This window comes from Trachinotus anak, unplaced genomic scaffold (genome assembly GCF_046630095.1).
Source record: "Trachinotus anak isolate AG129_WGS33_773 ecotype Australia unplaced genomic scaffold, CSIRO_AGI_Tana_v1 ptg000032l, whole genome shotgun sequence".
NCBI lineage: Eukaryota > Metazoa > Chordata > Actinopteri > Carangiformes > Carangidae > Trachinotus > Trachinotus anak.
In genome coordinates this window covers 15,667,205-15,693,985 of record NW_027273883.1, presented here as the reverse complement: position 1 = coordinate 15,693,985, position 26,781 = coordinate 15,667,205, and the positions used below count along the sequence as shown (strand labels likewise).

Below are 26,781 nucleotides of genomic sequence, written 5' to 3'. Positions count from 1 at the left end.
AAAAAAAACTGTAAAAAAATTCACACCAATTTTTTAAACATTATTTGGAGCTAAATGTGATGAAATGTTGCTGTTAATTTCAGTATGCACCACTTTACAATCAGCAACCAAACTGAAAACAACAACTGTCACTGGCAGATTTATCAGCAATTGACTTAAAAAAAACAAAAAAAACAAAAACATTTGGTCAGCTGCCCCCTGTCCCCCAAGCACTTCCTTTTACCTTAACATGTCCTTTATTATCTGAACAAATTACCAAGAACAGCCAAGAGAGCTGTTGTGTGTAAGCTTGTTTATTTGATGCATTAGTAGTTAAAACATATTATAGAATATTGATTCATTAAATCCTAGAAATAAAAGATGAGTTTACTGTCTACCACATACACATTAAGATAATGCTGTACAAATCAACAAATAGCATTCAGAGGAAAAAGGCCTTAAAGCTCCTCTGAAAGCTCCCTCAATGGACGGAAGCAGTGTGCATGGTTACATGCTGAATACATACTTATGAGGACTGCTCGGTGAGCTTCACAGCCATGTAACTTGTGTGGCGCTTTTAGAGATGCATGGCAGTTGCTAAATATAAATTTGAGATGCAATTACTATGGTGTATCCACGTTTTTTGAAGTTATAGGCAGTCAGTACATGACAACACAGAAAATTCACTAATGGAACAATATAAAAAATAAGAAAAGCTGGACTATTGTTTGTCACTCACTAGACAGTCATAGCTGCAAATGCTCTGTTATTCTCATCTTAACCCATCAAATCAACCTCAGAAGACTTAAGAGCTGTTCACTGGCAATTTCAGGTTCCCATAACATTCCCTATTCCAGTGTTAAATAAATGTTGTCTTTGTTAAACTGTTGCCATATTTGGAATTTCACTTGCTTTTGTCTCACAAGCTTTGAACTTCTAGTCCTCTTCCACACTTCTCTTATTGCTTTTCGCTAGTTTCTAGTAAATTAACTAGAACAAAGTCACTACTTTAAAGGATGAACTTGATACATTAGAATTTTAATTGTGGAGAGAATACATCATAGTAAGTATCGATCTAGGATTTTTCTGACTAAATCTGGAACAATGGATGTAGACTGTTTATATGTTCCACTAATTAAATAAAATTTATTTTGTCCAGCTGCAAATGTTATATCTCACACACTCATCCCATTTTGACATGGTGTCACTGTTTCAGCACTATTACAGAGAAAAACTGATTGTTACAGTGGTTGCCCTCATGAGGGCACTATAAGCCTAGGTCAAACTTACAAAGTTTACACAACCGGTCCAATAATTATGAAACTAAGAGGGTAGATGCCTGCGTCATTCAGTGAGAATGAGCTGTTGATGTGACTTTAATGCATGTATTTGACTTAATGTGAAATGTTAAATGTTCTGACGTGTCACTGGAAGTTAGTGCTGCATTTCTTTGTCCTGTTATTGAGAATGTGAATATAGAACAATTTCAGTTTACATGAAAGTTATTGCTATACCTGTGATAGCCTCAGTTTGTGACTCTAATGTATTGTTATGACTTCAAAACATTGGTAAGTGTTGTTAAAGGACCATCAGGACTTTTCAAACACCATCAGGAGTCTATCCCTCAGAAAACAGATGGTTAGCTCTGTGACTCAAATCTGCCATTAATACACAAGAGGCACAAACTAAAGCTACACATATGAGAACTTTGTATAGATGGAGGTGTCTGTGTTGTGAGGTGTGTCTCAGATGTGGGAGGTATACAGGTAGGTACTGTTGATGCTCCAGTCAGGAGGGAAGTCCTGCACTGCGTGGCTCTTGACATGTCTCTGCATGGCGACCAGGCTGCTGCAGAACTCCATACACACCGTACACTGGTAGGGTGCCGCTCCACCATGAGTCCGCAGGTGCTTGATCATGGCTGAGTAGTCCCGTGAGCGCTGTCCGCAGAGACGACACTCAAAGGGTTTCTCCCCTTGAAGAAGAGACAAGAGAGAATAGGGGGCCACAGGAAGGAAGCCAATGGAAGGGGGGAGGGGGGAGGGGGGTGATCACTTTAGAGAGGGTCTTATACCTTCTTGAAGTGTATTCATTGCCAGTGTTTTACCATTTGTTTATTATATACTGTATATTCTGAAATATTACTTGCTATTATTCAGGGTAAAATCAACTAAATTGGGCCACTTTTATTTAAGTCATCCAGATGTTCAACTTCCATCTGGATAGCCTATATATACAACTTATGTATATTCCATTAAGTCAGCTCTCTTCTGTGATTTATTTTGATATAGCAGAAAAAAAAAATATTGACATATATTGACTTTCATTCTGAACAAAAAGTACGAGTGTGTGTGAGTATGAAGTTATTCAATTAGTATTTAACTAATTGAATGCTAAATATAAGTTAAATTAAAACTCAACAGCAAATCCTTGCAGGTTTTGAAGGGTCTGATAAAAAGATACTATATATGTCTGCAGAGAAATTTTTTTGACACAAGTAATCTGTTATAGTTGAATAATTTGATTTCACTGTTGCCTGGTAATACTGTTGTAAGGGCATACTCGCTTGAAAATGTTTGAATTGCATTATCATATGGAAATAATAATAGTAGCTTTTACAGCAGTTAAAGCAGAAGTTATGTTTACTGTATGTTCAATGGATTTTCTATCTCTCAGGTTTCAAGTCTGCAAGTTTCAAGTCTTTGTCAAGTGAGTTTCATAGTATTAAAATTAGCGGAGACCGTAACCTGCATTGGTCAAAAAATCTAAACACAACACTCTACTTTGGAAAATGTTAGGTGGTTTGCAAACCATATATGCCTCAGGGCTAATGGTCTAAAACATGCAGAAGTGTTGTCCCACTGTATAGAGTTAAAAAAGCAACACAAAAAGAAATATTTGGCTCCAAAATGAAAGAATACTTATTCCAACATCTTTAAACGCGAATGAAAATGAGTCATAAATCCCTTCTTTTGCCATTAATTTGCCATGCTATGCTAACCGCTAACCTGTCTCTGATCTGTCTGTCTTTAGACAAATCCCTTTAACTTAAGCAGCCTCAAACTAATCCTACTATTATTACCTACTGTAATTACTGAATTCACTTTGTAACTGGATTTGGGGCACAAAGAAATATACTGACTATTGAAATTCCCTTCATGATTATACTTTTGCTCTAATGTTCAACAATATAAAAACAAATATTACTGGCTATCATTGTGGGCAAGTATAGTTTTGGATCCTAACGTGCAACGCTAAAGTTTCGATTTCTTCACTTTTAAAAAACTGAACAGATTGTAGTAAACAGTTTGCTTACCGGTGTGAACTCGGTGGTGTGTGTCCAGTTGATGCTTCAGACTGAACTTTTTAGGGCAGTGCTGGCACTGGTAGGGTTTGTCTCCTCTGTGGTCTTGTCGATTGGATTGTGGTTCATGCTGCCCCACGTCTCTTCTTCCACAGAATCGACACCCTGCGCAGGCCTCACCTGCACAAACAACAAGACGAGGCGAGACAGGTGAAGGTGTGAACACTGTGGTGGGCAGAATGGCATGACAGCTCACAAAAACACCATTAGAATGGTCTGTTTATTGTCACCCACTTTAAAGAGCAATGAGTTCTGCAGGCCACCAAAGTGACCAGTTACGTGCAATAACGTCAACTGAATTCATTTTAGAGCTACACTGATGAGAATAACTGATTAGTCAATCCACACAACTTTACTTGGCAATTGATAGTTGATTAACCATCTAAGTCCCTAGTGCAGCTTCTCTAGCGTGATTCTTTCTGCTTTTCAACTGTGGTGAGCATCATTCTCTTTTTTCTAACATTTTATAGACCAAACCATCAATCGAGAAAATACTGAGCAAATTGATCAATTGTGTAAATAATCACGTGTTGCTGCAATAATTTATTTGGGAAGGCAGTTTTTGGCAACCACACAAAGGTTTATAATGCTCACTGACCTTGATTAGACCAATTAATTAAAAAAAAAAAAAAAAGCTTATTACACAGTGTTCAAAGTAATATATTAGTGGGATATATAACATTTTAATAATATGTTAGAGGCACAAGTCTGTTTTTGGGCTGCATCCTGTTGCAAAACAATAAATTCAGTTTGTAGAAGCTTACTTTCCTGTCACTCTGCACACGTGTTGTCTGCAGCCACGCATCTTGGTGATTGTTTTAAAATTACTAAGGTGTGATTTTGAGGTTAAGGTAGCAGCTCTGAAGCCTTTCAGAACCTTATATTTTTTTTTTAGGGTTTCTGAAGTAAAAACTTGGGCCTCATAGTATAGACAGGATGCTGAAATATGAAGGGGGTGTATACTGTAGTAGGGGAAATTGAAAGAATAAACCACAACAATTGAACACTCACCACTCTTCACAACCTAGTGAGACCTGTTGTCCAATATTTCTCTACAGTTCTCACTTTAAAATACCCAACTTCTTACACAGATAATGTTTTAATTTCCAGTGTTATCCACTATTAACAAACTTTAATATCATTTCAGTGAAGAAAAAGGAAAGGATAATCAAAACTTATCTAGCAACACTGAATGCAGGTGCTAAAATGCTTCATTTAAACTCTTTTTGTTTATATGTTGTACACATTTTACATAATAATGTATTCAATTATATATTAGAGACTTATTGATGACATTGCTTGCTGCAGTGCAGTACGGCATTTGTAAAACACAGTAAGAGTAATCTCTTGAGGTATGAACATAATGTTCCTTTGAGCAGAGATAGATAAACATATTTATCAGCTTGATTGTGAAAGATGAAAGATCTTACACAGACACATACACGCATATGCACACACATACCAGCAGACTTTTGGTTTCATTGCAGTGACTTTCTTATTACTTATTATTAGAATTTATTATGATAACTCCATATGTATGACATGTTTTGGCATAGGACAAACCACTGTTGCGATGCAGTACATACTGTACTGCATGTATCTAGCTGTATCTAGTAACCACAGTACTGCTCCTGCTGCACCATGCTCTCAAAACCACAACTCTCTTTATCAGTTTCCATTGCGTAGCTAAGTATCATGAGTCTGCCGAGGTTAGGGGTCATGACAAGAACTGTCTTACTGTCTTGTTAAATTGATCACTTCTGTGCAGAAAAACCGCTGCTATAGCCTTTATCTCACTATATAGTAATAATAGTATGTTCAATGTATTATAAAAACAGTAAGTGTATAAATATATCATTACCTGACGGTGTGGAGGCTGACTCTCGCAGCACTGGATCGCCAAGGAGACTTATTTTGCAGTGTTGGCAGTCTTTAACTTTCTCCGTGCTGGCTTTGGGTGCTTGAGGGTAGCTGTGGAAAAGAAATTATTTTCTGATGCAACAGCTGTAGGATACACAACTGCACAAATCACACCTGTTACAACAACAACACTTCTCAGAAGTACTTCACTGGAGAAATAGAAGTAAAAGTCCTTAAGTATCACATAAAATATGTGTTATCACAGATTAAATGCTTAAACACCCTTTCCTTCCTCTCCATCCTCAGCCACAAGATCTTTATAGCATTCTTTGAAGGTAAAAGCTCACTTAACTTTCATATAATTTTAGAGCGGAAGGAGCAGTTGGCTATAATGACGTGACATGTAAGAATAGCTATTTTTCCACAAAGAACCATAAATGTTTTGAGCAATTTCTTGTGGTGCAACTGTGACCAGTCTAAACACTGAAACTGTGTTTCAGTGGGTGGAAAATCTTGAATTCTGCAAAGGAGGGGAGAAATTTAGGGGGCTCCCCTTTATACATTATTTAGTTACACAGTGTGGAACACTATACAATATGCATAGACTTGAAAAAAGGAGGAAAGTCACCCAAAAACAAAGTGGATTTTCAAACTACTTAATTTTACCACTAAAAGATAGTGGTAAATTTATTTCTGAAGGGCCGAAAATTATAACTTTTTTCAATCAAAAATATATATATTTTTTTATTTAGATGTAATGGAAAATGAACTTGTATGTCTTTTCCTCTCTTGGTCTGAAAACTAGGATTATTATTTGTCTGAAAAGAGTTTGACTGACTAGGACTGACAGGGAAGGGTTAACAGGTGAAACTGCTCTAGTTGGAAAGTGCAGGAGGCTCAATCACACACATCTACCCAAACAGCAGTGAGTCAGGTACTGTAACTGTCGCAAGGGAACAACTGAGCAAATTGGGGGATTCTAAATGACTCTGTGAGAGGAAAATAGGGAGACAATAACAGAAAATTAAAAAAACTGAAGTTTCCAAAATCATGTCCAAGCGCTGACTTACCTCTGCTCAACGCTTTGAGCAGTCTCGCTAAATGCTCTCTGGCTGGGTTTTTTTCTTTTTAACAGGCCTTGCTTGATTATGCCTCCCATTCCTGCAGATCCAGCATAAAGGTTTTGTGTATAATGTGGATAAAAGCCTGAGTAGCTCATTACAGAATTGTGAACTGGATTTTGAAAATGGGGGCCCAGTAAGGGGAACATGTGAGGTGTAGTGGAGAGGGAGAATGGGTATGCTACAGAGGACTGATTTGTTGAATGACGAGGGTGTGCGGCTATCAAGTTTGAACAGTTTTCTGCTATCCGCCTCAGGGTGCTCACAGAGTTCCACATGTTTGTGGGGAAAGTCCAGGAAGAAGAGAAAGGGGAACTGCTGGTGGCAGGCCCTGCAATAACACTGTCTCTGTTGTAGGGTTTTGATGACAAAGGGGACAGTCTGGGCTTCTTTCTTGGGGATGACGAGCGGTGCTTAGCAGAATCAGGGGGTGAAAGATTTTCCATGACAACGCTGTTGCATGTTTCCTCCCCCATCAAGGAAGCCTCTTGGAGTTTCTCCTCTAGAACTGGACCTTTTTTCTTTTGATCCATCTCTTTTGTACTTTCTTTTTCTTCTTTGACATCTGCCTTTCCTCCTCTTTTGTCTTCTTCCCTGGCACCGCTGTTGAGGGTATCTAGCTGTTTCCGGCACTGGTCCTCCAGCGACTCCATCTCCAACAGCTGAGCAGCTCTCAGCAGCAGGTACAGGTCTTCCACAGACACCTCAAGAGCCTGGGTGTAGGTGAAGTCCAGGACCTGCTGGAAGGTGTGTGGTGAGAAGTACTCCAGTGTGCAGTGGGCTGGACTGTCTATGTCACCTTGGGCCAACTGCTGTGCCAGTCGTCTGCTCGCACAGGCCAGTACTAGCCGATGAGCCCTGAATGTATGACTCTTTACTGAGATGATGGCATCACAGAGTGACCCTGAGCGACGCAAAGCATCTGCCTGCTGCAGGAAGTGGAAATATTTGGTGTTGTTGAGTCGGATCATTTCTGAAGTTTGTAGAAATGCTATCAAAAGTCTGAGAAAAAGAAAGTCAAAGGAACAAAACAATCAAAAGCAAGATCAGATTAGATTATGCCCACACTGTGGTAAAATTAGTTCCATCAATTTGCCAGCTTGTTGCCAGCTATGTGACATTTCTAGACAGGCTAGACTGTGAGTAGGAAAATTACATTGACAATCAACAGCAGGATTTGGCCTGTGATTAACAGATTAAATGTTTCTCTGCGGTTTGCACTTTTTTTTTTTTGTTCCACCCTTTCCAGATAGCATTACCTGTAGTGAGAGTTGAGGGGGCAAAATGTAGCTGACAAGATTTCATCATTTGTTTATATTGTTATAAATTGGTGAATAGTGAATTTGACTTTCAACTACTTTGCAAAACACCATATACATTTATTTTAAAGCAATTAACCCACCCAAAAAAATGTATATTCACAAACAGCACAATGTATACAATTTCTTTTTATTAGACTCTTTCCTGCAGAAAAACCTTCCTCAATCACAGCACTTTCTGATATTGTGTCTGAATGTCTGGTTGATGTGTGGAAATGTACTCAGTTTTCTGAAAGCTTTGATATTCAGTGCTCACATACACACTCTGAAGCCACAAAGCCCTAACAATATATGAAACCATGACTAATGACTGTACACACGAGTAAACATGAGTAAAGTTTGAACATCAACAACAATAAGACTAGGTATTTGAGGGCCGTAAACATAAAATGCAAGTACGCGCAGGGGTGGAATATGTAAATTTGTAAGTATGTTACAGAAATATGTGGAATTTTACATCTAAAATTGAGATTACATGGATGAAAACGTTGTAGTTGTATGTTGAAAGTACCGGATGCCTGAGAGGTTGTCATCTTCACACAGTGTGAAGTCTATAAAGAACTTTTATGATTATACAGTGTGTGGTCGGTTTCTGCAGCAGAGGTCACAAGTACTGTGAGCTATTACAGAGTTTTTTTTTTTTTACAGCAGCAACAGCAACCCTATTCAGTCCTCCGATGGTGACTGTAAATGGAAAGTAGATGTGAAACGAAATGACATTTCGTTGTCTGTACTTACTGGAATTTTTGCACATGCATTTTTGTGGCGTCTCTCTTCATTGTTAATCAAATTCATTTTCTTATTGCAAAATGTTGTACCAGAGAACATTAATTCAAAATAATGTTTGATTTGTTGTATGTATCTTGAGATATGTTCAATGTAATTTTAGCGTGTTGTGACATATGTGACATATGTCTCACTAATGTTAATTTTGATGTTTATTATGACTTTGGTTATGCATTGTATGTAGGTGTTACAGCACATAGCACTGAGAATGAAAATGACAGTAGAGCAGCTCCAGTATCATAAGTAGAAAGCCACTTAGATTTACTGTATTTGATATGTTCAAGGTTTCATTTTTATGTTTAGTTTTTACTTTTTAGAAAATTACATCATTACAATAACAAAATTTGTAATATTCAGTGCACAATGTTGAGAGCACGTAGCAAAATTGTAAATCGAGCTGCATCCGTACAAAGAAGCCTATCGTCTGCGTATGTGAACATACAGCAATAGTGTAGACCTGTTTTTTTTTTTTTTTTTATCGCTACGCCATTTACAGCATTCAAAAACTTTGCGCTGCCTGATCCAAATGTTAGATTATGCCTATATATTAAATCATATAACTGAGGTCAGTATCACAAATTAATTGAGTGATATTAATGAATTTTTTTATCAGATTAAAAAAGACTTCTGTGCAATATGCACAGAAGTCTCTTTCTACAGTGGTCATTTTAAGTAGTATGATTTTACTTTTACGTTTCAGTTCACAAGTCTGTAATGGACTACTCAGGCTTGTATCTGCATATAAAAAAAAATATAATGATAATAATAATAATAATAATAATAATAACAATAATAATAATAATAATAATAATAATATAGTTGTGTAGTTGTGTATTAGTCATCATAGCAGCTGCACTATGACAAATATAATTTAGCGGGTTGATTGATGGGATGTTCTAAAATGCATTTTGTGATAAATGACATTAAAGCAACTTATTTCATGCACGAGCAGATACATTTAAAGTAGTGCCATGTGTTATTGTGTAATATACAAACCTAAAGGGTTACTATAGAGATGTTCTCTTTAATTTGCAGAGACAGGTCAGAAATGTTGCCGTGTTTTAGTGATGATTAAACCGCCAGTTCACGAACTTTAGCTTCAGATGTTTATTAGATTGTACTTTCAAATATTACAGCTGTCTTCTTATTGACATTGATGTGATGCAACTGACACGTACAGTTTCTAATTTTCAGTTTTTTGTTGAAGTAATGCATGTAGTGGTGCTCTCCTGGGCCTGTTAGCCTTTAAATCAATTCTGCTGTTGTATTGTAATCCGTTATATTTTGGTTCATGTCTTTGCTAACCTTGCCTAAATCTTTTTATCTCTTATCTTCAGAACACATTTAGTTTTTTTTATAAACTGGCTTGTGCAATAATCAAATTTCCCCTGATGCTGCTCAAATCTACTATACACTTTTGCAGAGTTGTGACATAGTTAGCAAGTCTTTGAGCTCCTTGCAGTCACAGAACTATCTCATTGCATACATAGGGGAAAACCATGCATGCATATGTCAGATTTACACATCCTTTGACAGGACATGAACTTAGAGTCAGCCTCCCCACAGCTAACATGTAAAGGACTGGAGTCACAAGACACACGCCAGATCTAAAAGTCTCCAAGGGCAACAGAAGAGCATAAGCGGCACACTAGGTTGTGTTTAAGTAGATCACAGAAAACACAGCTAAAGAGACCAAAGACGAGCAATGCTGAAGTGTATCTGCTTGTGGTTTTCAGTCTCGGAAAATAAAGAAACAGCAAGCTGTGTGAATGAGACACTTACCCGGTGTTCAGTGAATATTCTCCCTGGAGAATGACAAGCTACCTCGCATCATGACTGTGAAGTGACTTGTAAAGTGACATGTCTGTCTGGGTATAGGTTTTGCTGCAGGACAGGGTGGTTTCCTCTTTTGTCTTTACAGTCCCTCCTCTTTAACTCATCTCTCCCTCATTGGCTCATTGATTACTGAGCCAGTGAGGTACTAAATGGTTTGCTTTTTGTGATAAAATATGGCAATGTTCTCCTCACTATACCAGTTTTTTGTTATACTTGTTTTGTTTATTTTTTGACAATCATGGAGGAAGTTTTCATATTATAATTATATTATATATATTATATTATATAATCATAATTTCATATTCTCTATTTGTTGTCCTGAACAGATAACATACTGTTTATTGAAACTGCATGCAAAACAGAAACTGAACAGAAAACAACACTGAAAGTATTGCATTTTCTGAACCTGATAAAAGTTTATATTTACCAAATGATTAAACTGTCTCTCTCTCTCTCTCTCTCTCTCTCTGTGTGTGTGTGTGCGTGTGCGTGTGTATGTGTGCGCACGTGTGCATGTATGACTGAGAAAGAGGGAGAGAAATGGGGACAGTGGTTAGTGGGATATTTGTGTGCCCTACAGATGCTGTATGCCTGTACATGTTGTACATGATTTCCTCCCCTCCAGCATCACTTGCTGGTCACTACATTAATAGGCCATTCTGTGCTCAGACAAAAACCACTTCAAAGACAATGATCTGTGACAGGAAACATGCAGACAAAAGCCCAGTGGTACCTATATGCAGGGTGAGGCTTCACTGAAACCTGCACCCTCCAAATAGACATACCTCCTTTGGTGTTTCACTATGTCAGACATCAGTGTGAAAACGTGTAAAAATAGGCCAACTGTAGCGAGCTGGTCAGTTTAGCAGACCTTGATGGTTGAGTATATTATGACTCCTTTTTTTGCCTTTAAAGCTTTATTTGGCTATTGCAACCTGTAACATGGCCAATTTGAGTAGTCGGGGTCAGAAGTGAATCATGGATCTCTGAGTTGGTAGACAGTTGGTGGGGTACCTGTGTGCTTCAGAGACACTTTGGTTTAATGAAAGACTTAGTAATTTGTGAACTTCTCATTTGAATTTAACTTATACTCATAAAGTTAAAAGTAAATCTATAAAGAAAAACGTAAAAAATGTCAAATTATAGTAATATAAGTTATAATAGATATGTTGATGTTATAATGCTGTTATTATAATGTGGCCTATTTAGATGAATGTGCATTGCTTATAGTTAGAATTAGAATTTTAACTGGATAGTCAAGGCCCAACAGGTAGGTGTTTTCAGCAAAAAAGAAAAAACAAAAACCAAAAAAAAAAAACTCAGATAAACCCACTGTCTACTGTCTAGCTGGTGAGGATAGTCACACATCTAGTGCCTAATAACTAAGTTATTTTCTCAGGAGTTGGTGGAGAAGAAAAACAGAGCTAAAAGGAACATGAAGAGTGGACTTACAGTGGCTACAAATGAGTCATAATGTTGCTGCACATCTGAGGGATGTGTAAACAGGCCAGTGTTGTCTAAAGTCTGTGTTTTTGAAGTTTTTCTGCCCCAAGGGTCTCTTACAAAGAGAAATGCATTCAATGCAATCAGGCCTGCTATAAGTGTAGACAGAAAAAAATGTTGATTACAAACTGAAACAAAAACTAAACACCAAACATGGTTAGCCAGAAGTGCTTTCTGTAGTTTCCTTTTCAACAGCTGGCATAGACTGTAGCTGGAAAATCGGTTGGAGAACAGATGGCAATATTTCTGATGCAATGGAATCTGATTATTAGGAGAGTGTGAAAGTCCATGTAATATCACATGGCAAAAACCCTTTGAAGTCACATCTGGACTGAGAAGCAGCAGAGGGAAGAGAGAATGATTATGTGGTAAAATGTTATTGTTCATAGTACAGATTCTGAAAGCTAGTTATTTGGGGAATTGTTGTTTATGTTTTAAACTTTAGACAGTGAAAAAGTTTTTCTGCTTGCTGTTGATCACCATGTTTACTTTTATTGAAGCTGTGAAGATAATGTAATTCAATTTTAATTATGTCTTTGATATTTGATTGACTAAATAATGGGTAATCACTCAGTTATTAGTATTATTGCTGTATCTCTGTGATTTGTGGAGTTGTGGATAACTGTTTAGCATTCAGATAAATTATATATAGAGTTGAGTGTCATCAGCATAGCTGTGAAAATGAATTCCAAACATACAGATGCTATTTCAGAGACACAAAGTGGATTTAAATTAATTTGTGCAAAATTAAGCTTTGTGTTGCCTAAACTTCACAATACAATTACTTATGTAGGTTGAAATAGAGACACCCTTCAAGTATGACGGATATATAGAAAGAGATTTCAGATGGCTGTGAGGTTTCAGTGGTTGATGCATGCTCCAAAGTTTGGTTTTGGCTGTTTAAAATGTGCTAAAATGGGCAGTCATTTCACACAAGTTGGTGAACTTTACATTTACCCATAACTCCAGTTTTTCGTAGCTCTGTTGAAACGATCAGTACCGGTTTCTTAGGAAAGGGATATTTTTTGTAATTCATGAAAAAAAATCTATTTTGTTAAGCGGGATGATATTTCATCATCAAATTGAAAATATTACTCATATATAGAGACCAATGTCACAGAAGAGAATTTTTAGTCTTAAAGAGTTGAATTTTGAAGGAATCATTTTTTGTTTCATACAAGCACAGTGGAGATCAAGTGAAGAATTCATTATGAGGTACAGTACTAATGTGTTTGGCTTTAAACAGGTCTCGTCTACAGTACTCAGCACTATTCTCTTTAATTAATTAGTATTGCGTCAGTGGAAAGTGATCCAATATTGATAAGGCTCGTCCTTAGAAATTGTCTGAATTATCAAGTAGGTCTACAGCATTACATGTAGGTCATTACAGTTAGGTTTGTAGGATTAGCTTCTGATTACTGTGACAGACAGTGATATGTGAGTGTGGTAGGGAGGAGACGGTTTTAAATGAATACCGTGGCTATAGTATCAGTGATCATTGGTATCTAATACAATACATTATTTTTGCTCAGCGGGTTCATTTATCAAATCTCTCAAGTAACTGTTCATAATGTATTCTATAAGTTGTGCCCAACCCGTAAACCATGTGACTGATTGTCTAATCTTGTGATGGTATGGTAATGTTTGTGGTAATTTGTTTTTTCCTGAAGAACAACTAGAAAAAGCTGTGATCACAAGGGAGACATCTTATATGAGAATGTTCTCAGTTTTCTCTCTATCATGAAATAAGATGTTACACGGATTTCCAGAGAAAGCACATGTATACTTGCAGAGGCGGATGAAGTACACAACTTCCTTACTGGAGTCAAAGTGCAGATACTGTGTGTTCAATTTTACTCCAATACAAGTGAAAGTTCTACAGTCAAATTTTTACTTCAGTTAAAGTACTGAAGTACTTGTTGAAAATACTTAAGTATTAAAAGTAAAAGTACATTTTCTAAATATCGATTATTATTAGCACAATATCTTCACCTATAGAAACCTACTGGATGGAGTTTTTGTAGAATCTTTAATGTATATACCTTTGAAGAATGTAACAAAAATGAGACAACTTAATTGAAAAAAGAGGTAAAGTCATTTTCATATTTTAAATGTTACTTTATTTAACACTAAAACATGTTTCTTCAGGCGACTAATCCACGTTACACGATTAGCTGAACTCCATTTTTACATGCTAATCAACGTCAGTCTACAAACAGCAATCTGAAGTTTGCAGGCAAATATAGTTTTGACTATCCAACTACACTATGCTAAAGCGTTATCACGTAATGGCAGCCAGCCGATCCTTTAGTGCACTTTATCAACCATCTCTGTGGCTCGTAGAAAAAGTAAGGCAACTCTATTTCAGGACTTAGATATTAGGCTTAACATAGGCATAGCATGCATATACATACCTGGACGTGCTTCCTCAGGTTAAACGCCGAATTTTGTAGGCCGTGATGAAGTTTGCTTTTGGCAAGCAAAGTAAGCACTGAAAGCGAAAACTGTCGCTATTCTTTTCACAAAATTTGAATATACTTGAGAGATTATGGCCATGGGTTGGCACAGCCTGTGCGTTGCTGGGATGTACCTGCCTCCTCGTCCGCCATCCTGTCATTTGGAAGGAAAACGTCAGCAAAACACTAAATCCACAGGGTTTCCACTTTTTTATTAGAAAAAGTAATGAGTACTTGGCTTATGGGTAGTGGAGTGAAAAGTACAAATTTTGCCTTTCAAATGTTGTGAAGTAAAAGTCATAAGTCTCCCCCCAACATGATACTTGAGTAAAGTACAGATCCCTGAAAAATTTACTTAAGTACAGTACTCAAGTAAATGTACTCCACTACTGTCTGCCTCTATATACTTGCTATAAAAGTTGATGCGTTACCCTCCATTTTCCCCTCCCGTCTTGAGTACAATGAACAAAGGTACTGACTAGTTTTTCCTGTTTATTCAGGAAATCATCAACTGTACTATACATTTAATGTTTAAGAAAATATGTGGTACACTGAGAGGCTGCGAGGAACACCCCAAGTTGCATCTTTCTCACTCATGCACAGACATATGAAAAAATAATAAGCCCTTAAATTGCGAGTTCAGCTGAATCAAAATGTTATCAGTTAAGTATAGAATGGTTGCTGTGAAGTACAGCTATATTTACTCCTCTAAGAAAATGTAGCATCTAAATTTGAGAGTCCTTCTCACCTATATTGTTATGGAGGATGCATGTAGTGTTAACCACAGGGTGGTTTCCTAGCAATTTTCCTTGTTATCACAGGTTTGACACATTGATGTATTAGGATAGGTGTCAATTTTTATTTTTTTTTACAGATTGCCTCATTAAGTCTTGTAATGTAATGTAGCCATCCACGATAACGTCATCTCTCTCTCTCTTCCTCTATCTCTGTCTGTGTATGTGTGTGTGTGACATTTGAAGATAGTGTGAACACCTTGGTCTGTGTGTGTTTAAACAGTTATCGTCAAGTATTGCTCAAACCACTGGACATTCTGATCTCATCTATTCCTCTCAGAGAAATTAGCATCATACTGACACTTAAATGTCATCTTGTTCTATATGGTAAGGAGACAGCCGAACTGATGCATAGGGCTTCACCTTCCAGTAATATCAAGACTGTCAGCCCCCCCACCACACTACATAGTTCGGCACCTGCAATCCCCTCACTGTCAGTTGAACAATCACCATCAGGCTCTCCACCCAGCATCAATGCTGACTCACTGAGGTGTCTTAACAGTGTGGGTCTCATCTATGAAGTAAATGCACTAGTGTGTCCTCCAGCACCCACACATCTCATGTGATGATAATGACGTGTATTTTTTTAGTTCACCAAGCACACATCTCATGCGATAACATCTTTGATCTACCTACCAAGGTTTTTAATCTCTGCATACTAAGGGGTTTCATAATGTTGTTTTGTTGAATGAATCAAAGTGTTACGGTACTAAACAAAACGCGCACTCAGACTGCGATGTGATAAAAGTCTGGGTTAATATGAGTCGTCTTACATTACCACAGTGGCTGTATGTGATCAGTCGACTTCAGAGGAACCACTATCAAGATGACTGATGTGCGCTGGAGGCATCAATGGCAAACTGTCACTGTACAGCCACGGGGCCTTTTCACAGTAATCTGGGTGAGCAGGACTACCCGTCAGTGTTGTGGTTTGGAAGAAGTGAACCTGTGCAGGGCTAGGGGCTGGGGCTTAAACTTCTTTGTAATTTGTGGGTGAAGGAAGTGTGGGGCCTGCCCACGCTAGTGACTGTCAGATTAAATGGCACTTGGGAACTATGTCAAAGCAACTTATTAGTTGCTTTTACAGTGGGTCTCGTGTTTATTGGTGCTTATCACTGCATAAAAATTCAGGTCTGTGATTTGATTAAAGCAGTCATTTGAAGGAAAGATGAAGATGAAGGAAAATCAACACACAAACATGCTATGGTATCTCATTACTTACATACATATTTTTTATGAAAAACTAAATGAAACTGAATTCATTGAAACATATATTTTGTTTCTTCAGCTTGATTGAGGTCATTGAGGTTTTTTGCATCACATACAGCTTTTCTTGACATAGGAAGTGAACTGCAAATTTGGCTTCACAGAAAAGACACTGTGGCTTAAGGAAGCAGTGAAACTCCGTTCTGTGAACTGAGAGAAAATCTTATCTTACTCTTGGTTAAGATTTCTATCTTATAGAAACTTTTATTATCAAATGTATTATATTACGTCATTGTTTGATATACAAATGAGCAGGTTTTGAATTTCAGACTTTATCATCATTGTTGCTGTAAAATTGTGCACTGAGGTGAACTTATCTGGGCATTCAGTGATGAAACGAATTCTAATTTGTATTATCATGTCGCAGAAACAAATGTTTTCCAAGAGTACTTAAGGTTTCTTTTTCCAAAGAAATACAACTGAGGAGATGCAGAAGAAAAACCCCATTTTCCAGTGAGTAAGCAAGACAGTTTCACCCTCTTGATTGTGGCTTTTACATCACAGGGCTCATTACAAAGGTAACATCGTGGACACCTCCTGCATGTTGCCTCTATGAGATGTCAGAAGAAAAAAAGTGTACATGAAGAAGAAAATTCACAAAGCACAGACACAGTATTTTATGGGTCATTTGGTTTTTTTTTTATTACACTATTAATTAGCTTGACCAGTTTTAATTTCTCAGATTGCTTGCAAATACAGTTACACAACAGAGAACATTTTTGCCAAATTAGAATAACTGTCTGCCTGTTTGTGGAGCATGTCTTTGGTTAGAGGTCTGAATGAAAATGAAGAACAGCTCCCTCAATGATGCTATCAACATCCCTAGAATCAATGCGGTATAATTGAAATCGGACAGACAGAATCAAAGTCTAACATTTAGCAACCTGTACACAAATGGAGTAATTTGGTTCTACTTGTGCTTAGTGCCACTCCTTGTCAATTAGACAGAGGCCATGTGTCTGTCTATATTTTACATTTCACTTATAAACTTTTCAGTGTTTTCTCATACAAGCTTCTAAAATTACATTACAGGTGAAAAGCATGACCCTTGATCCAACTGATTATTACATACAAATAAAAAATACAGAATAATTACATCCAAAACACAGCATTGTAAAAGGCAATAATGCAGCAATTAAAATCTCAATAACATTGTTTATATTTTGTCGGGAAGTAAGGGGACAGACCAACAAAGAAGTCTAGAATTCGACAGAGGACGTACGTACAAATGTGATTTGAGTAACTACAGTATACACCATTCTAAGTCTGCTAAATGCTGGTAGGAAACCTTCAGTGGTTTGGGAAACACAGGCAAGCTTATTCTCATCTATGGTTTCAGTAGTATCATTACAAGATCAACTGACTTAAACTGTGAACATACAACGTTTTCATTCACTAACGTAGCTGTACAAATTATACAAGGGCTATGACTTCTCTTCACCTGTCATAACACAGCCGCAACCTGCAATTAACCTGCCTAACGAGAGAAACAGAAGATTAATGCTAAATCAAAACATCAATAGTCAGACTCTTTTGCTTATTTCAAAGCAAAATTTACAAAATGAAAGAAATGAAGATTAAAAAAAATACAGGTTACAAGTAAACGACTTTTCCTCTGAATGGACAAATGCAGGTTTTTAAAGAAAACCTCCACTGGTAAGAAATAAATAAAATATGAACAGATTTTGGTATGGATTATCTCTATTACAGCGTATGGTTAAAGACTGGTGAACAAAAAGCAACATCCCACAACATGACCTTTCTTAACAAAGATGGTCTGATAGAATTAAGTGGCTAAAGGAAATTAAACTGACACACTAAGCAGTTAACAATCAGCCTCAAAAAAGGGACAGTCCCTTTTTTTACTTACCTATACACGGTACTATGTTGATCATAAATATGACAAACTACAATGAGTCATTTAGTGAAACGCTATTTATGAAGAGAATAACTTCAATAATAGCATCTTTAGAGTACTAACATTCAATGTTGTTGAGTCCAAAGATGTCAATCTGACAGATTTAAAGACATACAGTATGTTTCACTACTATCATGCCTGAGTGTGGTTTGTTGGGACTTACTGCCCACACTGACACTTCACATTACTATAGCTGTGGCCTCTCTACACTCTGCCTAAGCTTTAAATTCCTCTGCTCCGATACACACTTGCCAAATGTGAAAATGAACAGGCTGCTACAGGAAGTGATGAGAAGTGCATCAGGCATGTAGTCTCTCTGTTGGTTGTGTTGCTATTTCTATTAAGGTCTACTAGGGGAATGATGTGTCACTGAAAAGAAGATGGAATCTCAATGTCTACCTTAAATACATTCAGAAAGAAGTTACTGTGTCGTTGTCTTGTGCTGGTTTTTACAACAGTCCGTTTTCAATCAGCCATGTTAGGAAAGTGTTTCTCCTTCTCGTAACAGCACAATGTACTATTGTTATGTATTATTCCATTACATCAATGCAAATTAATCATAGAAATGTCTACATCTAGTCGTATGTATTTCTTACGTTATTTACAGTGTCCATTTTGAACGGTGACATTTCCGACTTTTCAAAAGCAATGACAGGAACAACACAAATAAATACAGCAGCGTCATACACCAAGTTGTCATGCTTTCATTAAAATAACGGACTTCTGATTATTATTCTGTTTTACAGCTCTTTAGGTAGCAGTACAAATAAAATAAACTCATTCACTGACTAACTTAGCTAAATGGAGTATTTGGTATACTTTGCCAAATAATCAATAATAATATTGAGGGCAGATCCTCACAAGTCAAAACCATCATGTTTTCTTTTGTACCACCAGCACACAGTTCTGTATCGACTAGTGTGGTGTTTTTGGCCTTCTGTGCTTTAAAGTAAAGCCTAAATGTCTCACACATTCAAAGTTACAAAGTTACACCTCCACATCCTCGCTTAATGCTCATGTCTTAATATTAGAGGTGCTCAATGTTACAGTAGCTCATGGAAGTGAGGTTAGTTCAGACAATTAGCTTGGTAATTGCCCTTTAATCTCTGAGTGGGTTTTAAATTCAAAATTACACCATAATTTAACTAGGCTGTCACTCACACTCATCTACACAGATACATTATATCTAACTGTGGTACAATTTGAACAAATAGACTACTACTGAAAAATAAATACTATAAAGCATTATGCACCGTTCAACTTCAGTTTCTAGTGAGGAGCAATAGGTCAAGTCATGCCACTGGGATGGTTTTCCTGTCTATGATGTGAATGTTTTCAGGATTATGAAATGCTGTGGCACCGCTAATGGAAGGAACAATCCTCAAACCCAATTATGATAGGTGAAGCGAGTTTGTATCATATCTCATTATTCACATTCTGGTAATGATGATAGTTGGTCATTTACAATGGGTTAGGGATGTACCCCGTACTTATTCAGTTATGTTTTTGTTTGCAACACGTCATAAATCCGTCAAAGGGAGTGTAGCTGGGACACCACTGTAAGAAGGAGTGGGGGGGACAAAACAAGTGGTCAGGCATGACTTGTTGGCGGCCCCAGTACCTCAGTTCATCTGTTCAAAGAATTTGTAGGTTGGGTTTTCATAGCCATGGTTTTGCATTTTGTTGAGCTGTCGTTCCTCTGGTGTCAGCATGGGGTCGACCTGCTGCGAGAAACACACAAGGGCTCAAATTATTAACACAGTAAAGACAGGTTCATGAGCAAGGACCACACCACCAAATGAGATGACAATACACTGTTTATTGAATATAAATGTATGACTTTGGCTCCAAGAAGGATCACACACAGTCACACTGTATTACTGTATGACAGAATAGGGTACGGAGAACAAGAACAACAGGCATGTACTGCCATGAAGGTGTTTATAGACATATGACAGAAAGGGTTCAGCTCCGGAGCCATCAGCTAAAATTATATTCAAAAATATATCACTAGCCATCATCACCACCAACTGCCTCTTAAAGACAGAGTTTGAGAGCATATTTACTTACTTGCCAAGAGTCAGATGAATGTTTGACACTGCTCTCATATCTGCACGATAAGTAGTATGTAGCTGTTGTCAGCAGCCGGTTAGCTTAGCTTAGCATAAACATTGAGAAACATCTAAGGCTGTCCAACAGTGACAAAATTGGCCTACCAGCACCTCTGAAGCTGATTTTTAACACCCTGTATCTAGTTTGTTTAAAAGTCTCATATTTGATACATTTACAGTGTTTTATTTGAAGTTTTGATATCCATATGAAGATATATTCATGGTTTTAAGTACTAAAAACCATCTCAGTGTGGTTTTACATCTCTCTCAGGCTTCTCTTTGGAGCACTAGAAACAACAAGTCAAAATATGCATACTGCTACAAAATACAGCAGATTTTAGCTAAACGCTAACAGAAACTAAATCCTGCAAGGCTGGACAGTGGGTCCAGGTGGGCTGCGCTTGAGGCATGGCTGAGGGCGGTCACTGCTTTGCTTTGTTGAGACATCACAAAGTTACAGAAGTCCTGACGCCTTGTTTTAAGGTCCAGTTTCAGAATCTGGGCTTTATTATCAAAAAGAACAAATCTTACTTTATGCAACAAGGGAGTGTAAAGATTCTCTGATTTATAGGGGTTAAGTGCAGGACTCCTTATCTAGGAGCAGTAAGTTCTCCGCTGGATGTCTGAAAACTGCTCCTGCTGGTAGGCAGATTTTAAAAAAATCTTTGGACAGAGCCACACTAGCTTTTTCATGCTATTTCCAGTCTTTATGCTAAGCTACTGTAAACTAACTTCACAGTTACCATGCAGCTGAGAGAGTACTATGGATCTTCTGACATTTCTAACTCTCATGGCAAGACAGTGAATAAGTCCTTTAAGTGGTCCTTTAAGACTGCTTTCTGCTTAAATTAAAGGCCTATCTTGGGTCGTACCTCTACGATACCATGACTGATAGTGCCATATGGCTTCCTGCGCACCAGCAGCAGGCTGATCACCATCACCATGGCAATCGCTACGGCCACCACCAGCAACCCCACCATGGCGCCACGGTTAAATGTCTCCAAAGCATCAGGTTGCTATGAAAAGAAAGAAATGTGCAGTGAGACATTAGATATGGGACACATGTATGGACAGAATTAAACATTTTAATTTCAATCCATGCTAATTTCTTCAAGCAATCAAACACATTTTAAGTCAGGCATTATGATGTATGACTCAGCCCTTACCAGTTCATCCCTTGCAATCTCAGGAGGCTTGTTGACTACCTGCTTGAGCTCTGCCGAGGTGTTGATCTAAGAGGAGAGGGAAAATGTAAGAACAGAGGGATTTATTGAGACACAGAACCAATGAAACAATAAGAAACATATTCAAAGCACATTTCTGTGTCTTATCCTGCAGTCTATTGAACATGGATTGAGTTACCGGCCTTTTAGACTGGCCAAAACGATCTTACCTTTTCCTCATATTCATAAGTTGGGCCTCTCTCAGATGTGGTATAGTCATATTCATCGACTGTAGACACTAAGGATAGAGTCAAAAGGACAGTAACACATTTAGCTGTAAGCAATAGTAAGAAGTACAAAACACTCAGTGTGAGGAGTAAAACGTTGTGCTTTAATGATATTGAAGATCATCTCACCTTTCTTGTTAGACTGTGGTTCTGCAAAAAGAAAGGGTGGAAAAGGTTATCATTACCGACAGAAGCCTGTGAGAAGCAGGTCATTGTTTTCCATGTCACTTACAAATTTAGGAAAAACTTAAAAATGCTGAATTTGTGGGTGTGTATCTGAGCAGTATGCGGATAATACCAATGCGGGGAGGATAAGGCCTATTCTGGAAGGCTCTCTCCTCTTCCTCTTCATCATCCTTTTCCTCCTCACTCGCAGCGGGCAGGAGCTCCTCAGTAGTGTGAGTCTCAGAGAAGGAGGTGGTCATGAGCTCACTGATGTCTCCTCGTTCTGCCTTGACCAGCTCCTCTACAGGTGATATAAAAAGAAAAAAAAAACGTAAGTCGTCAATACTGATATCTGGAACTAATAAAATGATAGGTAACAGGAGTTTAGCTTACGGATGTCATTGTGCAGCTCCTCAGCTAAAGTAGGATCCTTGTACAGCAGTGCAAGACTCTGGTTCATCCTCTCCTCAATCACATGGAGGTGTGTGTACACCTGAAAAATATAAAAAAAATCTGCTTAGGTGTTTTACCAAGAAAGGGCCAATGAAAAAAATCTTTGCTGTGAGGCACGAAGCACTGAATTGGTTCCTAAAATGAATCCAAAATTAAAACTTTTCATGGAGTCATGTTTTTTTTTAAGTCAGCAAATACCGGCTCTGATCTTAGTTTAATGAAAAGAGTATTTGTAGCTGTTTCACCTCTGTGAGTTCAGCATGTATTAACTTATCTGGAGCATATACTATCTCTTTAGCACACAATGTTCTGTAAGTTTTATGGTCAGCAGAAAGGATCCTCGCATCCCAAAAGCACAGATGCGTGCGAAAAGTATTTCACACACTCACACACACACACACACACACACACACACACACACACACACCTGGAATTTCATCTGCTCAGCCTTCTGGGGGTCAACAGCCACAATATGCTGGTAGTGTCTGAGTGTGTGTCTGCGGTCCTTCTGCTCTGCAGCCATGTATCGCTTCAGAGCCTGCAGCACCCGCTCAGGCTGGAAGACAGAATTGAAGAAATGAGATAAAGGTACTGACTTTTGCAGAGAGGGAATCTACAGCAAATCTGTGCTGATGTTTTATTTATGCACTGTATATTCTCTCCCCTTCTCTGTACTCCATGATGCACTTACTGTACCTGAGGGGGGTCAGACTGTACAGCCGTCAAGTAGTTCTCCAGAGCCAGGCGACGGTTGTTGTTGAGAATGGCCTCAACTCTGGCAAGGTGAGTCTCCACCAGTCTCTGCCTCTCTCCAGCGACCTGTTCCTCCAGCGTCTGCAGCACAGACTGGAAGTGCTGATAGAAGAAAAAACGAGGGAGTAGATGATGTTAATTCTTCCACAGGAGAATTTAAATGACAGATTGATGTTGCTAAGGCAGGATGACAAAAGTCCACTTACTTCATTCAGGGCCTGTCGCTCTGACTTCGGCAGATTTTTTGACTGGTTGTCTGCCTCTGCCCATTCCTTCATGATCTGCGGAATAGAAAGACCCAGAATCAGTCACGTACACTAAAAGCTGATGCTGGTGGTCTTATTTACCCTAAAGGACATGTATGAGTAAGTGGTATCAATCTTCTTATCAAACTCTCAGTAAGATAGTGACGTGACCAAAATTACGAAACATCATTTGGAAACAAAAATGTTTACAGTGATGAGAAATGTTTTTGCATAGACAGAAAAAAAAACACAACAAGCAGAAATCACTGTTTGACGTACTGACTGGTTATTTTCCTTTTTGTATTTAAAAGCCACTTTTGGAAGAATACTGAAACGTACTGCATCTGTAAAGACACAGTGCTGACAAAAACAGTTTTTGTTTTTTTGGGTGGCAACATTATATTTGTGGTGTGCGATTACCACAGCCAAAAACCCAAATCAAAAAGAAAATCTTGAAGTTGTACAAAAACTGTCGTGAGATTTTGAGAAAAGATACACACCCGCATACATGCAAACATAGGCAGATATGCAATATGATATACTCTAAATTTCCAACATGTATGAGACTCTGTGAGTAATGCAAAGTACATTAATCGTATTTATAACTTATAATGCCAGGCAATAAATTATTACTACAGCAGAGTCCTGTGCTGCATATAAATAACAGTGTATTACATTTATTAGGATTGAATATTTTTGAGACTATATACTGTCCATGACATGCACTTTATGTCTTAGTCCAAGTTTGACATCAAGTTTGACATTTTTGGTTATTATGGATATTTTTTTCTCTATCTACTTCTCTGAATGCAGAGGAAACCTGTACAGGCCAGTGCCCCTGTCATTCTGAGTATTAGATGAGGGACTGAGAGCAATGCACAAACTGGTCTCATCCCAGATTAGTGAATTGACGGTCAAAAGTTGAACCTGCCAGCCAACCATCCATTAGCCTGTTCTTAGCCCTGTGAAAAGCACCTCATTGATGCGCTTCATTCTGCGCTCCTCCAGGTCTGTTTTGGCACGCAGGAAGTTGGCATGCTCAGTGTCATCCACCGGCTTCTCAAAATAAACATCAACGCCATCTGTGGGCCGAGGCGTAGTCACTGGATGGGAAAGACAGAGAACAGAGGTCGTTAACTGTCGTGGATTCTGCCAGAGAGCAATTATCATGTAATTCAAGGGACAGCTCTGGTTCAAATGTGACAGAGTGTACGTTGAGAAAGTAACAAGACAGACAGAATTTTACACTGCTATTGGAGGAATGGGAAAAATTAAAAGATCCTGTAAAGCAAATTCACAGATTTGTTCATAAAAACATTATATATATTTGGATAATTATTACTGAAAATGTTTGAAACTTGTGTGGTACTGAATTGTGCAGTTATACTGTATTTCATCATTTTAGTGTTGAGTTGGCGGGCTCAAAACGGGGGACTGGTGACGCACTTGAACCCCCACTTAGCATACCCCACCCCTAGCGCTCTAACGGTATAAAAATATGGAACGCACGAGCAGCAGTGGTTTTCCTGCTCGGTCTCGAGTTATACTGCTGCTAAGATTCACCATGCCTTCCCTCCCAAAATGTGTCTTTCCTGGATGCCGCAATACCAGCGGTGTGGTGTCCTTATTCAGATTCCTGAGAGATGATGAAAAGAAGAGGAGGTGGATTGATTTTGTAAAAAGGTCAAGATGGAAATGAAGTGAAGATCACCACCAAAAGCTGCCTCTGCACTCTGCATTTTTCAGCAGAATGCTTTTTCAACAGTTTCCAAAACCAACTGGGATTCGCTGATAATAGGCTTCTACTGAAGAATGGAGCCGAACCTACCATCTCCCTCCACGGCCTTCAACCTGCTGTCCTGCCTGTGGCTTGTGCCATCATCGTTGATACATGACCACTGATGACTGCAAGTTTCCCGACCTAGTGTGCTTATGTTAGACCACAGATGTGATGTTAGCTAATATTTGTGCATGTATTGATATACTGCCCTCTTATATAGAGCGGGAATGCATCGGAAAATACACTGATATTCCTTGGATAATCTTTCTATGACAACACCATAGACAGCATTTTATGTTTATGAGGGACCTTGCCGTCCTGCTATGTAACACGCGGGAAGAGTTTTGGCTTTGGCCTGTAAGGTAAAAAATCCAATATTAGCATTAGCAGCAACATCTGCTGTGTGCTGGACAGAATGTGGATGGTAGATAATTGTTAAATGTTTTTTGTAACCCCAGTGGAAGTACCAGGGAAACACACATCGTGGTGAGTAAGACACAAGATTAATCATTCCTAAAGGCTGTGGAGCTTTCAACTGAAAAAAACCTGAAAAAGATTACTGTAAAAGTACTGACATTTCAATCCCATTTTGTTTTGATTTATTACTTGTATTATTTTAAATGCAAGAAGTTCTTTCTAGGAAATGGATAAAATGAAATATTCCAGCGGGGGGAGGATTATTTAAACTTGAACTATTTTATGATGTACATGACACACTTTGGGTTAGACATTAAGTAAACTGGATTAGTTGCAGTGCAGAAATTCCACTTGCTTTAATTGAAATACATGTTGTTATCTGTTGCAATGCTACAATAATTCTTTACAAACAAATTTATAAGATAATAAGAAACACTTGGTAAGTAAGTATTAATATATGTATGCACTAGTTTCAGCAAAAATAAACCTCTGACAACACCAAACACAACCAACCCATCGCAAGCCTTCACCAGAAACTATCAACAGGCTCTGGCTTTTGGTTGAATTGCTAATATTTTTTCCCCACACAGTCAGTGACCACCATCATTGTTTACTGTCCTGAGGTTATTATTTTATTTAAGCTCTCATGTGGTCAGATGCTCCATTTGCTGTGCATGGTAACAATGAGCTCTGCTGGAAGAATTTGTGGGTGTAGATGTGTGATATGCACCAGATCGTCATGACACGCACGTAGGTCAACAGCCGTCTACTTCTTAACCACAGTTAAACACATTTTCTGGTGATTCTTCAAAAACAATGAAGGATTCAGAGAAAAAAAATCTCACTCACAGCTGTCTCCCTTGATCAGGGGTGTGGAGGTGGTGGGTTTGTGGCTTTTCTTATACAGAAACGAATCCAGATTGTCCGATGTATGGTAGGGGCCTGAGTCAATAGGGTATTCATACTCTTCTCGATCTTTCACAGCTATTGCCTCATCTTCTTCCTCCTCTTCTGCTTCCTCCTCATCGACCTCCTCTTCCTCCTCTTCCTCCTCCTCCTCTTCCTCTTCCTCCACCAAGTCATCATCCTCCTCTTCCATATCAGCCTCTTCTGCATCTGTGTCAGGGGAGGGGCTCGGAGTGGGGACTGTTATTTTGGTGCTGTGGAAAAGTGTAACAGTCATTACTCTGATAACCACTAACACA

At 38.2% G+C, this 26,781-nt stretch overlaps 2 protein-coding genes across 3 annotated transcripts in view; both read right to left on the bottom strand.

The window, feature by feature from the left end:
• Positions 1-277: 277 nt before the first annotated feature.
• zbtb32 (zinc finger and BTB domain containing 32) lies at positions 278-10,311 on the bottom strand. Its single transcript, XM_071470688.1, has 5 exons — positions 10,212-10,311; positions 6,274-7,326; positions 5,205-5,314; positions 3,296-3,463; positions 278-1,954 (listed from the first exon to the last, which is right to left on the bottom strand). The coding sequence occupies exons 2-5, from the start codon at positions 7,293-7,295 to the stop codon at positions 1,725-1,727; spliced, it is 1,530 nt and encodes a 509-aa protein (XP_071326789.1). The 5' UTR covers positions 7,296-7,326; positions 10,212-10,311; the 3' UTR covers positions 278-1,724.
• A 6,588-nt stretch (positions 10,312-16,899) lies between these two features.
• Positions 16,900-26,781, bottom strand: part of aplp1 (amyloid beta (A4) precursor-like protein 1) — a 33,221-nt gene continuing 23,339 nt past the window's right edge. Inside the window, exons 6-17 of one of the 2 annotated variants that reach the window (XM_071470674.1) lie at positions 26,426-26,736; positions 24,355-24,482; positions 23,341-23,415; positions 23,078-23,236; positions 22,809-22,937; positions 22,322-22,421; positions 22,062-22,229; positions 21,893-21,913; positions 21,707-21,774; positions 21,480-21,545; positions 21,186-21,329; positions 16,900-19,923 (exon numbers count right to left, since the gene is read on the bottom strand). In XM_071470674.1, coding sequence (XP_071326775.1) covers positions 19,825-19,923; positions 21,186-21,329; positions 21,480-21,545; positions 21,707-21,774; positions 21,893-21,913; positions 22,062-22,229; positions 22,322-22,421; positions 22,809-22,937; positions 23,078-23,236; positions 23,341-23,415; positions 24,355-24,482; positions 26,426-26,736 — 1,468 coding nt within the window. In that variant the 3' untranslated portion in view covers positions 16,900-19,824. Of the gene's footprint in view, positions 19,927-21,185; positions 21,330-21,479; positions 21,546-21,706; positions 21,775-21,892; positions 21,914-22,061; positions 22,230-22,321; positions 22,422-22,808; positions 22,938-23,077; positions 23,237-23,340; positions 23,416-24,354; positions 24,483-26,425; positions 26,737-26,781 lie in introns of both variants that reach the window. The other variant, XM_071470673.1, reaches the window with a different exon arrangement.

Bases quoted from the DNA above. Each gene is read 5' to 3' on its own strand.
- zbtb32 (XM_071470688.1), bottom strand. From the start codon at position 7,295: ATGATCCGACTCAACAACACCAAATATTTCCACTTCCTGCAGCAGGCA. The intron at 3,464-5,204 runs GTAATGATATAT...TTGTTTGTGCAG, and splicing joins GTCAGCCTCCACACCGTCAG to GTGAGGCCTGCGCAGGGTGT. The intron at 1,955-3,295 runs GTAAGCAAACTG...CTCTTCTTCAAG, and splicing joins ACACCACCGAGTTCACACCG to GGGAGAAACCCTTTGAGTGT.